General features: G+C 41.8%; 1 protein-coding gene across 3 annotated transcripts in view; it reads right to left on the reverse strand.

Moving 5' to 3' along the window:
- Positions 1 to 9,744: 9,744 nt before the first annotated feature.
- The window catches only part of LDLRAD4 (low density lipoprotein receptor class A domain containing 4), a 335,657-nt gene continuing 331,373 nt past the window's right edge, over positions 9,745 to 14,028 (reverse strand). For 2 of the 3 annotated variants that reach the window (XM_086965568.1, XM_086965570.1), the window contains one exon: positions 9,745 to 11,192. In XM_086965568.1, coding sequence (XP_086821694.1) covers positions 10,644 to 11,192 — 549 coding nt within the window. In that variant the 3' untranslated portion in view covers positions 9,745 to 10,643. The remainder of the gene's footprint in view (positions 11,193 to 14,028) is intronic. The other variant, XM_086965569.1, reaches the window with a different exon arrangement.

Below are 14,028 nucleotides of genomic sequence, written 5' to 3' on the forward strand. Positions count from 1 at the left end.
ATAGCATCCCCTCTGTGCTGCTGTTCCCTGGCCTTCTCCTTTCCCGTGGTCACGCCCTGCTCTTCAGATGGAGTTGCTTGAAAAGAAAGTTACCAGTGAGTTCTCTGGAGCCAGGACCCGTTTTTGACTGCTTGTAGGTGCTGGGTGCGTGGGCAGTGGGGGCCGTGAAACTCGTTAATAATGACGGGCGGCCGCACCACAGACCCCGGGGCAATGCTCAGCTATTGATTTAACCACATCGCTGCTGTGCATTTTCCCCTCCTGTGCTGCATGAGGCTCATTCCCATTCTTCATGACGAGCTCAGCTCGTCATCAGCACAGCTCCACTGTGCCTCATGACGAGCTGAGCTCGTCATGAGCATGGAAGGGGTTAATCACAATGCTCAATGGTCTGGTCGGAAAAGTGTGCTGCTACTACAGGGGCAGGGGTTCGAAGAAATACTTCCTTTCAGCAGTTATTGATGTATGAGTGGGAACCGGGTGTCGGCTTTGATAGTGTAACTGAAATCCCCCTGGATTGTCAGTAGCTACGGGCATAAGATAGAACAGCTAAAATATTCCATCTGCTTTAATCCTGAATTCTGAGATATGTATTGTTAATGCATAGGCAAGGCAGTGGTTTCCCAGGTCCAACCTTTCTGACATGCTGCGCAGCTGGCTCAACTGAGGGAGGGACTCATATTAGCTTTTGTGTCTGATGCGAAAATATTGATTTTCCAGTCACGCCTGGGACTTCATAATTTTAATTTCTAAGTTTAATTGAAAAGTACAGTTCTTTGCAGCTGGTCACATCCTACAGTCAGTTAAAGGTAAAGGCCGTTGATTATAAAGTTGAGGTCAGAAAAACTTTCCAATACCTTTAAAGTAAACAACAGGCTACGCGCGTGTGTGTGGTGGGAGACGCTCGTCATGTCTTATTTCTGATATTTATGTTTCTTTTGTCATCATTGCTTGATTTTGCTAGCGAGAAAGTGTCACTCATAGTTGTTGAAATGTCACTCATAATTACACTGAAATTATGAAATTGTCACACATAGCAATCTGAAACCTTGGCAGCTATGTAGGGTCTTAGGTGCGTATCACTGGGTTAACAGAGTGTGGTATTTCAGAGAGATACCTTCGAGTAAACCAAATATGACGCTACCAGTAAATGCATCTAAAATATAAAAACAAAACATATAAACTTTCATTTCGAGGAACATGAACCAAAGGCACATAGTATGTTCTCAAAAACACATACAATAAAAAGGAGACGAATGCTAGTTTTTAAAGTTTAATAACTTTTTGCTGTGGTTAGATCACAGCATATGAAGAACAAGCATAAAATCTGTTTTAAACTAACGATATCACTTAGAGCAACATTTTTTTCAGAAGTATTGCAAGAACAGACCTTGGGTCCAAAAAGAAACCTATGACATCATCAATCCTCAGTGAAATGAGCAGACATAACAGTTGGAAACTTCCTTCTGCCAAAGTAACTTGAAAAGTAAATAGAACCCTTGGCTGTGGTAAAGAAAACTGAAGCAAACCAGGCTGTCATGGGTTAACATGAACAAGGATTGAGAAGTTTTAGTACATTTGAAAACTTCGTTTGTTTTAAATATAGCTGTTTGAAACCATATGCGTTGACTGGAGAACTACATATTAACAGCAGTGTTGTGCATAATTTTTAATAACAAATATGCATTGGTAGAGTGGATTGGTAGAGTGGATGCACATAAAAAATGTGGTCCAGAAAGTCACAGACATGAAGGGAGGAAGCAAAGCCGTATTTTAAAAACAGGTTTTTAAAGCTATAACAAAACACTGAAATAAAAGAACAGATAGCAAAAAGAAAGCCATCAATGAAAACATGTCCTGGCTTCATATTATTCTAATGTTAGACGTGCCCTGTTACAATATTCTATGAAATGCTTCAAGTACAAAAGTCCTGTAAGAAAGACTTAGGCTATTTGAACTCCTTTATCAGTGTTCCAATAATTGAACTGTCGGTGCACACCTACAAGAAACGCTCTCGTGTTAAAATACAACATGGAATATGTGTTACAGTGCTTGCTGCCAGCAGTAAGCTGCCTTGAGCTCTCCTTATGGGGTGGCTTGTCTTTATGCTAGATACCTGCTGTGCTTGGAAGGTGCTGAGTGGGTCCATAGCCTCTGATCTACTTTGTAGTAAAATAAGCAAAAAAGAGACCTCTTGTTTGGTCCAGTCAATGTAATGATCATACAGAATGCTACTTTTATACAAGTCTGGTTTGTCTAATTGTACATTTTGTGGAGGTTTGATTTCATGTTTAGTAGTTGCTTGACAAGAACAGTAACTTAAGGGAATGGCATAGTCCAAACGAGTAAAAAAAAGATCTTTCACTATTGAAGAAAAACACATAATAAAATCTGAATTGAAAAAATCTATAGCCTAAATGTAGGGTTATGATAACGCCATCTCAGTCAGGGTTCTGTGAAATTTACAAAGAATTCATCCTGCCTCTGGTAAATCACGCCACCTGAACAAATCCTTTGTTGCCGGTACAGAACAATATGTAGTTTCTAGTTGTTTATGAGCTTTATATTACACAATTGTTTCCTTCAATTTCATGTTTAAAATATAGTAAATGGCAGGTCTGAGGCCATTCGCATGAATTACTGCCTCTTAATGCAGTACTAGAAGAGTGAAAGGAATAAAACCATAATTTATCAAGTAGTAGAAAGTACATCAAGCAACCATGTACATAGACTTCGGGTTCTGCTGGCTGTCACAAATCACTCAACCATACATCTTATGATGTATCTGATCAAAAGACACCCTTGGTGCCATTACTGGATTATAATACCAGTTAAGAATTTTAATTCATATAATAAATAGAATCAATAGGTTTTATGGGAACTAGAGGAGTCCAAAATATCTTGGCTCAATTAAGGAACTGAGTTTTGGGGGGGGGGGGGCCTTTATACTTTGTAGAGAATATATGGCTTCTTTTTTTACATAAAAAACATAAGCCTTGTTAAATTGTGATCGCAGCTATATATTCTATAGTCTCCAGCATTTGGTTTAGGAGTAGAGTATAAAACTGCTTACTATTGGAAGAAACAAATGGAAAAGGCCCTGTGCATGCAGTATTGCTAGCATGTCTGACGTTGCACCCCTAAAAGTATTTAAAACAAAATGAACACACGGATAATATGAAAAGTTAGTTCTATATATCCATTTATTGTATAAGTACTATTTTATACGGCTATTTTTTGTTAAAGGTCTATCTTTAGAAATATGTAAAATAAAACATACTTTATAAAAAACTAGTTACCTATGTGCACTTCGGCAAAATACAACTTGTTTCCTGAGGTATTCAGTTTCCCTACTTACAGCACAGTGGCCGGCAGGCATGTTACAGCTGGGTCAACGAAAATAGTCGGCTGGATGTTTTAGCGCAACCTGTAGGCTGTGCCATTCCTTGTCAGGACAGACTTGCTAACTGCTAGACAGATTTTCTTCAATATATGTGTCCAATTGATTAGTGGTGGCTCTTGTCTTGAGCTTTCAGCGATATACCTCATTGCGCAAACGCCATGGTCACTTTCCTTCCTGATCAACTTTCCTACAGGGATCCGGTTTTTAAAGGAGAACTCTTGGATCTTTTCAGAAAATGTTGCATCTTCTACCCACTTGTGGCAATGCTGCCATCTGTTCTTGTTAAATCTAATGACAGTATCCCCCAACCATCCCACCGAAACTGAAGTCCAAAAAACAGAATACAGCAATAAAGTTGTTAAGATATGATGGAGGTATACTAGATCCTTCAGAGCGAGGCTGCATTTGATAAGATATTCTTTAGTAAAATTCAGGAAAGCCCAAATCATCTCAGCGATGACAGTTCTAATTGTATTTGATCAAGTGACTACTGGAAGTGTACTCTTTTGTCCTTGTCGTCTACACTTGCCTTTACAAGTAAAATGTTTAACAATATGGCCAAAGAAACATGGCCTAGTCCTGAAATCTTAGGGGCATCCTTTCATCTGCTCCACAGAAAATCCTGCGAAATGTGTCCCATGCACTCATTGCAGAATACTCCACGTTTGCTTTTGAAGAAATGTAACAAAAACAGAAAAGCAACACACGTTGCTGTTTGAGGTGGCGGAGGGAGTGTGTGTCGGTACATCCTCCAATGTTATTTTTGTTATTTAAAAAAAACATATGTTTCTTTGACCTTAATCAGAAAAACAAGATGACGTTTATTTGACCAAAAAGCAGCAAGAGCCCCCCTTTAAGAAGCACTGTAGGAAAGGAGGGCTGTTTGACAAATTCATGTGAAACTAAATGTATTTTAAAAATAATAATACTGGTCCAACTTAGTAGGAGCAAGAAGAGATAATGTGACAAGCATCTAAGTGCAATGTTTAAAGCAGTCTTTTTTTATGTTTTTAAAGGAGAAGGGTGATTTTCACAGCAAAGATGCTAAGCACAGGCTGGTCAAAAACTAATTTGTTCAACCTTTTGTTTCCATCTGATATAATATTGAGATTTAATAGGAAAATAAAATACATAGACATTTGTCATTTGTATGCATTCGTTTTGCAAACTCTTACAAAAAGGACAAAGCACATTAGGCATTCACAAATTCTATGCCATCTTGTTAGAACTTGTTACCAGCTATACATTATGTTACAATATCAACAACATTGTTTGTTCTACCCACTGGGCAGGATATGTGCATAATAGATTCAAGTTATTTACAGCACCTCACAAAGATAACGTAAGAGGAGACAGACGTGTGGAAAAAGCACCATTTGTAAGTGAGGCACAGCTTAGGCGCAAGGAGCGTAGAGTGCAAGAGAGTTCCTTCTTCTGCTCAGACATGGAGACCAGGCACATGAAGTTGGGCATGCTGTAGACATAATCAAAACTGCACACTCGTGTATCAGAAGAACACCCAACATGAATGCATACAAAAAAAAAAAAAACACAAGTCTGGGGGAAGGAGAGCAGGAGAGGGCATGAAAGTCACCCACAAGCAGATTCTAAAGCATTACACATTGTGTTGGAAAATACAATTAAACCACCGCAAAGGTAGAAATAAAAAGATGAACTAACATATATAATCCTGGTTGTTACAAGTTCAACTTTTCTGAGCTACTACAGCACGAAGAACAAATTAAAGGCAGAAACAGAAGGTGGTAATTTCTCATCTTTTCTTGCTTGTTCGATGTAATGATGACCCTTTCATGCCTAAACTCAGAATTGTCTAGTAAACAATTGTCATCTGAACGCACTGTTCTGTGTGGATCGCAACTCTAAAAGGATTAGGTTAGTTTCTGTGGCACAAACCTGCACCCTCAATGTTTCTTCAGATTGCTGCATTTGCCTATCACTGATAGATCATACAGACAAAGTTAGACTATCCATGGCTAAATCAGCACAACACGATATGTGATCAAATGGGCTCCTTATAGGTGGATGTTATGTGGTTAAGTCCAAAGGATCCAATTTCTCTTCTGACATGGGAGTGATAAAGTTTGGGCCGCCTAGACCCGGGCTCTCAAGGAGAACGAGTAAGTGCCGTCATTTCAAATAGGAAATTTGGGGAGAGACCTTAAGGGAATGCATTTTTATTCTTGAAATGAAGGAAGGCTGGCACTCTGCCGGACAGATCTGTTGTACTTTTAGGGCCCACTGCGGGATTTTGAGCAGATTTTTTACCATACTATGCCATTCTATCCATTATACAGCCTAATTGGTTTAGCACTTCTTTCCTTGCCATTACCACTGTGTACATTAGAAACCTGCATGCATCGTGCGATTCAATTTACCTACAACCACAGCAGCACAGTCAGTTATTTGGCATTTTTCATCGATTTCTTTCCAAATACAGGTCTCCAACAAACATACACCACAGATTTCACCACTGGCCCAACCAGGAGTTCAATGTCTTGGGAACGGATCTCTTAGTACTAATAAATAAAGTAAAAACCCAATGGTTGTCTTTGACCCAGTCCTTCAATCTCAGCACGGAAGAACACAGTTTGGAGGGGCCATTGCATCTCAACAGTGCCCGTCTTTTTGTTCCAGATCAAGGGGAGGTTGGTGTGTCACATTTGTGTTTAAGGAACCCTATGAGTTTAAGGAACATGATGCAACTCATGTTGCACTGCTATGAACCTTTGTAATCAGAGTAATTCCACTGCAGTCACTATGCTATTTTCCCATGCCCGACAACAGTCTACTTGGTGCTGCTATGTGTTCCTTGAAAGCAAGCCTAGGAGAACCAAAATTCATTCTCACCCATCTTTTGACAAACCGAAATAGCACAAGTAACTGTATGTAGGTTATATACTAGCACGTTTATCTGATAGAGTATTTTGAGTCCATTTGAAATGCCATTACCTCTATGGTGTTTGAAGGTGTCTGCGTTGAAGTTCCATGTTAAGACTGTAGAACATTGTTGTACGATGGCTGAAACACGAGGTGTTTCAACCACAAGGACGTGTATCACACATACTGTCTGGAAGCCCTCAGAAATGGAAGATGCAAAGCATCCCGCCTGAAGACAAATATGTATAATATTTCACCTTCATTTGTTTAACATTTGAATCATTCAGTTGCTTGTATTTTGGGGGTGTCCCTCAATTTTAGTAAGCTGAAAAACAAATAATTGTACCGGAGACTGCTAATGAATGCCCAAAATAAAGCTTCAAGGTACGCAAAGGAGGGAATGCTTCAAACTTAGGGGGGCGGGGGGGGGCTTGATGCAGGATTGGAAGATCCCGGTGCCTGTACAAATAACAGACATGGAACCCGATTAGAATAATCTTGATCGTAAGTACCTGGCTTCAGCCACGTGACGGTAATGTAAGAAGCAAAAATGAAACCTTTTACATTTAGCATATTAATGAAGATAGTGAGGTCTGCTTTGCCACTATGTAATATCTATATCCTAAAAAAAGCAAACCCCTCCCTCAAACACACTGTAAAATTAATTGTTAACCTATTGTAGATACTGGGGTGAAATGGAAATCTGGATTTGGAACGGCCAGATCGTTCTGAGGGAATAACCTGAGAGTGAAAGACTTACGAAGATAACAGAGCTTATAGCAGTTTAAAATCGAAAACAGTTTTTGAATGATCAAAATAATTGTGCTCTGGGGTTCACAATAACAAAGTGCTTTTATTGAGGTTTTTTGTAGATATAGGTTCGTCAAGGAGTAGTTTATTAACTAGCTGTAGCTTGCTACTTTCCTGAAAGTACCTTAGCAGGTCACAGAGGGTTTAGCACAATGAAGGAGAACAGACTGCTTAACTCCACACTGCTAGATTCCGACCTAGCCAAGCTAATGACAGCGCCCCATGCTAACAAAAACACACCCAATGCTTGGGGGTGGAGGTCTAGAACATGACCACCCAGCTCTGCTCTCGGTCTAGCAAAGTAGAAAGCGGTATCTGATCTACTAGTCGCACGGTGTGACAGTGTGAATGAATGCTGGGCTAGGACAGAAGAATGCCAGTGGGAGCCAGAATGGACTGGTTTGTTGCAGAGGGTGGTCAGTGTCAGTAATCCAACATGGGGAGGTCACAACAGTAATCTTATTGGAAGTGGTCACTATTGCTACAGTGATGATATCCATGAGTAACTAAGGAAGGTTTTCACAGATCAGAAGTAGCTCTCATCATAGAAAAGGTTATAGACCACAGAGGTTTATAAAGCGTCATCAGAAACCGGGTCGACCTTTCCCAACATGTCATTCTTGGGCTAGGTGGACACAGATATGGAACTTTACTGCTTGTGCAGAGCACAGGTCAAAGTCCAAGGTCGTGAGTCGGAATCCTAGCAACATGCTTTATTTGCCAATACATGCTCAATCTACTGCCAGGCTGTTATCAGTGTCAGGACGGGAAAGCACATCCCTCCCTGGTGGCAAAATAAGAAAAGAAAGAAAACGTGTCAGTAAACAATCACCATTCTGGAGAAGCCGAATTACTTGTATTCGTTGCAGCTCTTTATGTAAAAGCAGAATAGTTGCACTTAAAATATCTTGTTTTAGGTTTTGAGGAGTTTCAAAGGTTCCTACTTCAGAAATAGAGTCAGAATTACCACATCACTGAATACAGTAGTCCCTGGTCATTCAGAACCATGATCATAGCTACTGGGATTCTGAAGATTACCACCGGCAGCCTAAAAACAAACCGAAGCAAATCTGCATCATTTCCTAATGCTGTGGACTGTCATCGGGCATCAACTCATGAAGCATTATGAATCTTTGACAGTTTCACAACCGTAATCTCCATTGTATAGCCATATTTATAACAAAATCGAAATGCAAGAACAACTACTATTTCCAGAGAATAAAAAAAATTCTTGAATGAATCAAATTGCGAAGGTCTTCTGATTAATTGTAAATATGGGTTATAGCAATGACTACTAACATCAAGGTAAAAGAGTGCGTGGTAAATATTCACAGAATCGCCCATCTATAGATCCACTAGGATGGCTTGAAAGAGAACCTTTTTAGCTCGAAACCTCCACAGATCTAAGATTCACTGCAGGACGTGGTGGGTCTGCAACACGAGCAGTGCACTTGTAGAGAGTAGGCTTCATGCCTGTAGGCCATGTGGTTGGCACACGGTCACCAGCAGGGACCAGGTATGGTCCACGTCACTAATTGGTGCGGAGACATGGAAATAAATGACCTAGCTAGCGAGAATGACTTATAATGTGCAATCTTACGGAACTTATAATGTGCAATCTTACGGGCCTACAAGGTACCCGAGCCACTGCGTGAAGCCACAAACATGACAAAATTCCATGTGCTCACACACTACTCGTCAGTTCGAACGCACAGTTGTTATATGCATGCAAAACTTCCACTGTTTGTGGCACAGTAAAAAGTTTTCCCCTGGCGGTTGATCGATCACAGCCTAATGTGTTTCTGGGAAAAGGCAAATTGGAATAATTGTGCTATGAGACTCGGGGCGACAGTACCTCAAATCTCAGCTTACTGCCCCCTAATTTATTTTTCAATAAATTGTGCTTTTTCTTGTGCTCCTAAAGTACTGCGATCTGTGACTCTCCTGGAAAAACTCCTAGAACAAGCCCTTGTAGTAAATGACTAAAGTATTATGACAAAATGCTTCCTGTATGAGCTAGCATGGTCAATGTGGCATCTTTATGGTTAATACTCCACTTTCAATGAATGCGCCTCTGAAAATGCCACTGAAGGCAGTCAAGACCACACTCACAGTAGCAAACATTACCCTACCAGGATCTTCAGGAAGTACTGCAAGAGCCCGTGCCCTACAGCAACGAGTTACCCTGCTTTCACCGCTCACAGAATACCCCATTACCCATGGTGCGTTTGGTCTACAGATGGTGGCAGTTCGAAAATCCTGAGGGAACTTTCAATACTGTATCTTGCCTACTAGCAGTGGCCACAAATGGCATCACAGGTAGAACGGCGGACAGTGATTTCCGGAGTTTTTTTGACCTGCATCTTCACTATACCCAGTTCTGGACTTGATTACCGCTGCTTAAGTCTTCCATATAACTAGCACTGCTCTTTTCTTCTTTGCCTGACTGCAGAAAGCAGGACAGGCTTTAGAGCGTAGGCAGGCATGGAATAGACTCTGAAAAACCTTAGCCTTTGAAAGATAAATTTTTGCAGGTTACTGTTGGGCTTAGGTGGACATAATGGTCTGGTTGTGCTACAGATAAATCCTCATGAACCAAATCATGCCAAAGATACGACACTACAGACAGAAGAAAGTGTCAGTGCTTCTTTATGGGTGTGTGCGTGTATAGAAGAAAAAGGGGGTACACGTACAATAACGGAAGTGCTGCAAAATGTGCAAGGTACATGCTTCGGCTCTTCCATCAAAAAGCTTCCAAGATGCAAATTATTGCAAAGACATCAATTCGGCATTCCTTGACTTGGCTGGGAGACGACTGGTTACTCTCTGTGGCGGAGTAAAACAGTAACAGGGTAACAGGATCACATCCCCATCTTTTGGGCTAGATGATATTCTGCACATTTATAGACGACATACAGCAACTTTGAGAAATAATAGATCCCTCATATATACCTTTAACATTAAGATAGTGCAACTTTTTTAGAAAAACACAACACAAACGAACTCTCTGCATTCATCTTGCTTCTCGGTGTTACACCTTGGCGTGCTCAAAATAAATTTAGATTCATGTGAAGGGGTTTGTGACCCGCTACCTCACTCTGACGCTGGAGAAAAAGTTAAACTGGCCAAATCTTTCCCTATTTTACCCAGTAAACACACTTTTTCTATCTTGTTGTTCAGAGAATACAAAACAGGCTCTCTGGGTGAGACCTGGGCGATATCCTTCCACAATTAAATAACCAAATCATTCTTTTAAATAAAAAAGCAGAAGCAAACATTTCCCCTCAACGCACTAACTGATGTCATACTAAATGGAAGTTTGCATTGCAGAGATCCACTGTGCATGCATTCTTCTAAAAAGGAATACAAAACCCCCCGAATAAGTTATTTGTGTGTTTGGTTTCACCAAGTTGTACCATGTCAAAACAATGCCATTTTTTTTAGCAGGAGCAAAAGGGGCTAAACATGGACACCACGCTTCTGTTTACTGCTATTCTTTCTTCTTTGTGGCCCGAGTGCACCTCACAGAGACTCAGACAGGTTTTCCTGGTTGGCCGTCCTTGCCCTTTACAGGGATGATTGTGTTCTCTGAACTGTTCTGCTGTATCTGGAGTCTGTTTCCCCTCTGGGAGGGGGGTGGTGTGCTGCTTTGATGCTGGTGGTAGAAAAAGGAGGAGCCAGGGTAATGGCCCATGACCTCATTGTATGTTGGGGGTGGTCCTTCCATCCGCCCATTGCTGCTGTGGTTGGTTGCACTTATGCCCGAATTACTGCTCGGTGGGCATGGCCCCCCATTGTACATTGAAATGTCGATCAAGTCACTGTCAAAAATGGTCCTATTGGGTGGTGCTCGGACAGACTCGCGGTTTAGTTCCATCTGCTGCTCTGGGTCCCGCAGCTGCAGCATGCAAGGGCCTTGGTAGGGCGGCGGCTCCTCGCCATCGGACAGGGAGATGGTGGGAGGGAGGTCGATCTCGTGCTGCACATAGGGGTAGGTGGGCTGAAAGCGACTGAAACGATCCCGCTGCATGAATGAAGGAGCAGTAAATCGATCCCGGGACCTTGGAGCATACATGTTCTGCTAAAGGAAAAGAATTTAAAAAAAACAGTCATCACCTTATATATGAAACACAAGTATATTTCAATAAAAGAAAACACAAACTTCGGCCCCCCCCCAAAAAAGTGGATTCCCCGGGTGTGTGGGTTGCGGAGAAATCTGGGGAGGATGGGGGGCCCACTACAACAGGTTTCCCCCTAAGGGGCCCGATTCCAATGTCGGACGGACCGGAGCCTGTGCGACATTGGTTTGGAACTGGAACCAAACGACCTTCTGTCTTCAGTTCCAACCCAGGTAGTAGGATGCAACCGAACCCTGTTCCGTTCAGAATGCATGCTTCCATTGTAAAGAATAGGCATGAGACTGAATGCATGCTCTCATTGCAAAGAGCAGTGGTGCAGTCAGGTTCAGGTTTCAAGTCTTTATTTCGATTTTTAACAAATCATAAAAGACACCATATAAAACATTAATAAAACAAGCAATACATTTTAAAAAGACTTTTGCAAAGAAAGAAATGCAAAACATTAGTGGGCAAAAACTGTATACATTTGAAACAAGCCATCTAAACCATCCAAAAAAAACTTAGTGAATAGGGTTTAAAAAGATTTAAAAGAGAGCATTAAACATCTCGAAAGAGAAACCTTATTTAAGGACATGAAATTTTAGTTATACATTTCAAGTCATAACAAACTATGGGAAACCATTTCATGCTTAAAGTGCAAGAGTGGAAATAATAAGTAGCAGATATTTTAACCAGTAATCAGGTTATGACACTTAGTAGGGCGCTATGTGCGGGCTCTGATGGCTTTGACATATGTTTTAAATGTTTCCGTCACTTGTCACTGGGCTCCCCACCTCACCCTCACATAATTATCCTCATGAAATTTAATTATGAGGTCAAGTAGTTCTGGTGGACATCCTAAATTTTCCATCACTCCCCAAAGTTTGTCCCTTGGCACTAGATCGAAGGCGGATTTTAGGCCAATAAATGCGGCAAAGATGGTACCGCCGCCAAGCAAGACCACTTTCCAATAGATCAGGCAGAATCTAAACACCTGATCTATGGTGCTTATTCCCGATCTAAAACCCGCCTGCATAGGAGATAGAATATCCTCTGATTCGATCCAGCCCTGAACCCGTCCCAGAACCATACGTGCGATGATTTTTTGTATGGAATCAATGAGACTGATAGGGCGGTAATTCCCTGGCTTGGACCGGTCGCCCTTTTTAAATATAGGAATTATCTCTGCCCCCTTCCATGATTTTGGGATTGTGGCCCCTTTAGCTAATGAATTAGCGATCATAGTTATGTAAGGAAGCCACAGGGCTGGATTGGATTTAAATAAGTCCGCTGGTATGAGATCCATGCCTGGAGCTTTCCCTCGCAGGGTCAAACCCAAGGCCAGCTCGGCCTCTGATACTAAGAAAATAAGTTTCTCCCTGTGGGTATGTGTCGGGGCTGTCCTGCCCGACGATTTTAACGCTTTAGGGCTATCGGCTCGAAATTGAGCAGAATAGAAAGTTACCCACTCCTCTAGGGGTACATGGTTAGCCGGGGTACTAGAGTCCGGATCCCTCCCCCATTTGAGTAGATCCCAAAACTTTTTCTGATTGTTTGAAATAGAGGCATCCAAAAGATCTGACCAAAACCTGTCCTCCCACTCCCGTTTGTATTTCCACTGGGTTTTTCTATAATGGAGCCTAGCCGCCTTAACTGCGACCATGTCCCGAGATTTAATGGCTTTGATAAGAGCGGAATGTGCCTCCCTACATTTTTTGTTATACCATTTCTGTGGGAGGGGATTAGCTTTGGTGGGGATACTCCGGCAAGGGAGGGAAAGTAGGGACTTTAAATGATCAAAGCAGCTAATATGGAGGTTAATAACATTGTTTGCCAGGCCCAGACTTCCCCCCCAGCAGATCAATATTTAACATCTCATTATACACATTATTCGCCATTATGTTAACATTGTCCCATAGGGATTTATCCTCCATAATCCGGGACCATTTCAACCTCCTCCTGTCATTGGTTAACAAAACATCCCCTGTTTGTATGGTGGTGGGCTTCTCTAGTCTCTTTACATCTGGCAATTTCAGAGATAATAACAGCGGGTTATGGTCACTTTCCGGGCGCTGTATTACTACCATGTCTGCTAGTGAGGACCAATATTCCAGTTTTAACAGGACATAGTCAATGCGGCTCTGCCTTAGGCCATTATCGAAAGTACATTTGGCTTCTTTGTCCGAACTTGTGCGGCCATTACAAGCTCGGAATCCCCTGTTTAGGCAAAGAGCCATCAGTTCACTGCCGCCTCGGTTGCCTTAGCCATTTTTTTCAACTATTAGGTCAGGAATGTCCCAAACAGCATCCTCAGCCGAGCTCCAGCTGTCCCCCATATCAGACAATGGCTCAATGGTGCAGTTTAGGTCTCCAGCTAAAATAATGACATTCCCACTGCCAATTTCACCAAGTTTTTGATCGATGGTGTTCAGCAATGGCGGACTGCGGCCGCCAGGCATGCCTCTAGCATATATGTTAAAGATGTACAGGTCCCGTTGATTAGCCTTACTCAGTTTGATTGAAAGAAGGTTCGGGTGCTGTACAGGTAGCTCTGTTGGATAGAGGTCCAATGACTGTTTCACCCAGATCGTTAGTCCTCCTGAGGCACGCCCTTTGCCCCTTTAACCGCAGGTTTAAAGAAATTAGCATAGCCCAGCTTGAAGACTGGATCAGTTGCCCAGGTTTCTTGGAGCAAAATGATATCAAATTTATCTACAAATTCCAGCCAATCAGCAGAGGACATGCGGGCCTTAATTCCTGCGATGTTCCAAGATAAGATTTTCAGATTCCCAAGGATTG

Source organism: Lissotriton vulgaris, chromosome 4_1, assembly GCF_964263255.1.
Source record: "Lissotriton vulgaris chromosome 4_1, aLisVul1.2, whole genome shotgun sequence".
Classification (NCBI taxonomy): Eukaryota; Metazoa; Chordata; class Amphibia; order Caudata; family Salamandridae; genus Lissotriton; species Lissotriton vulgaris.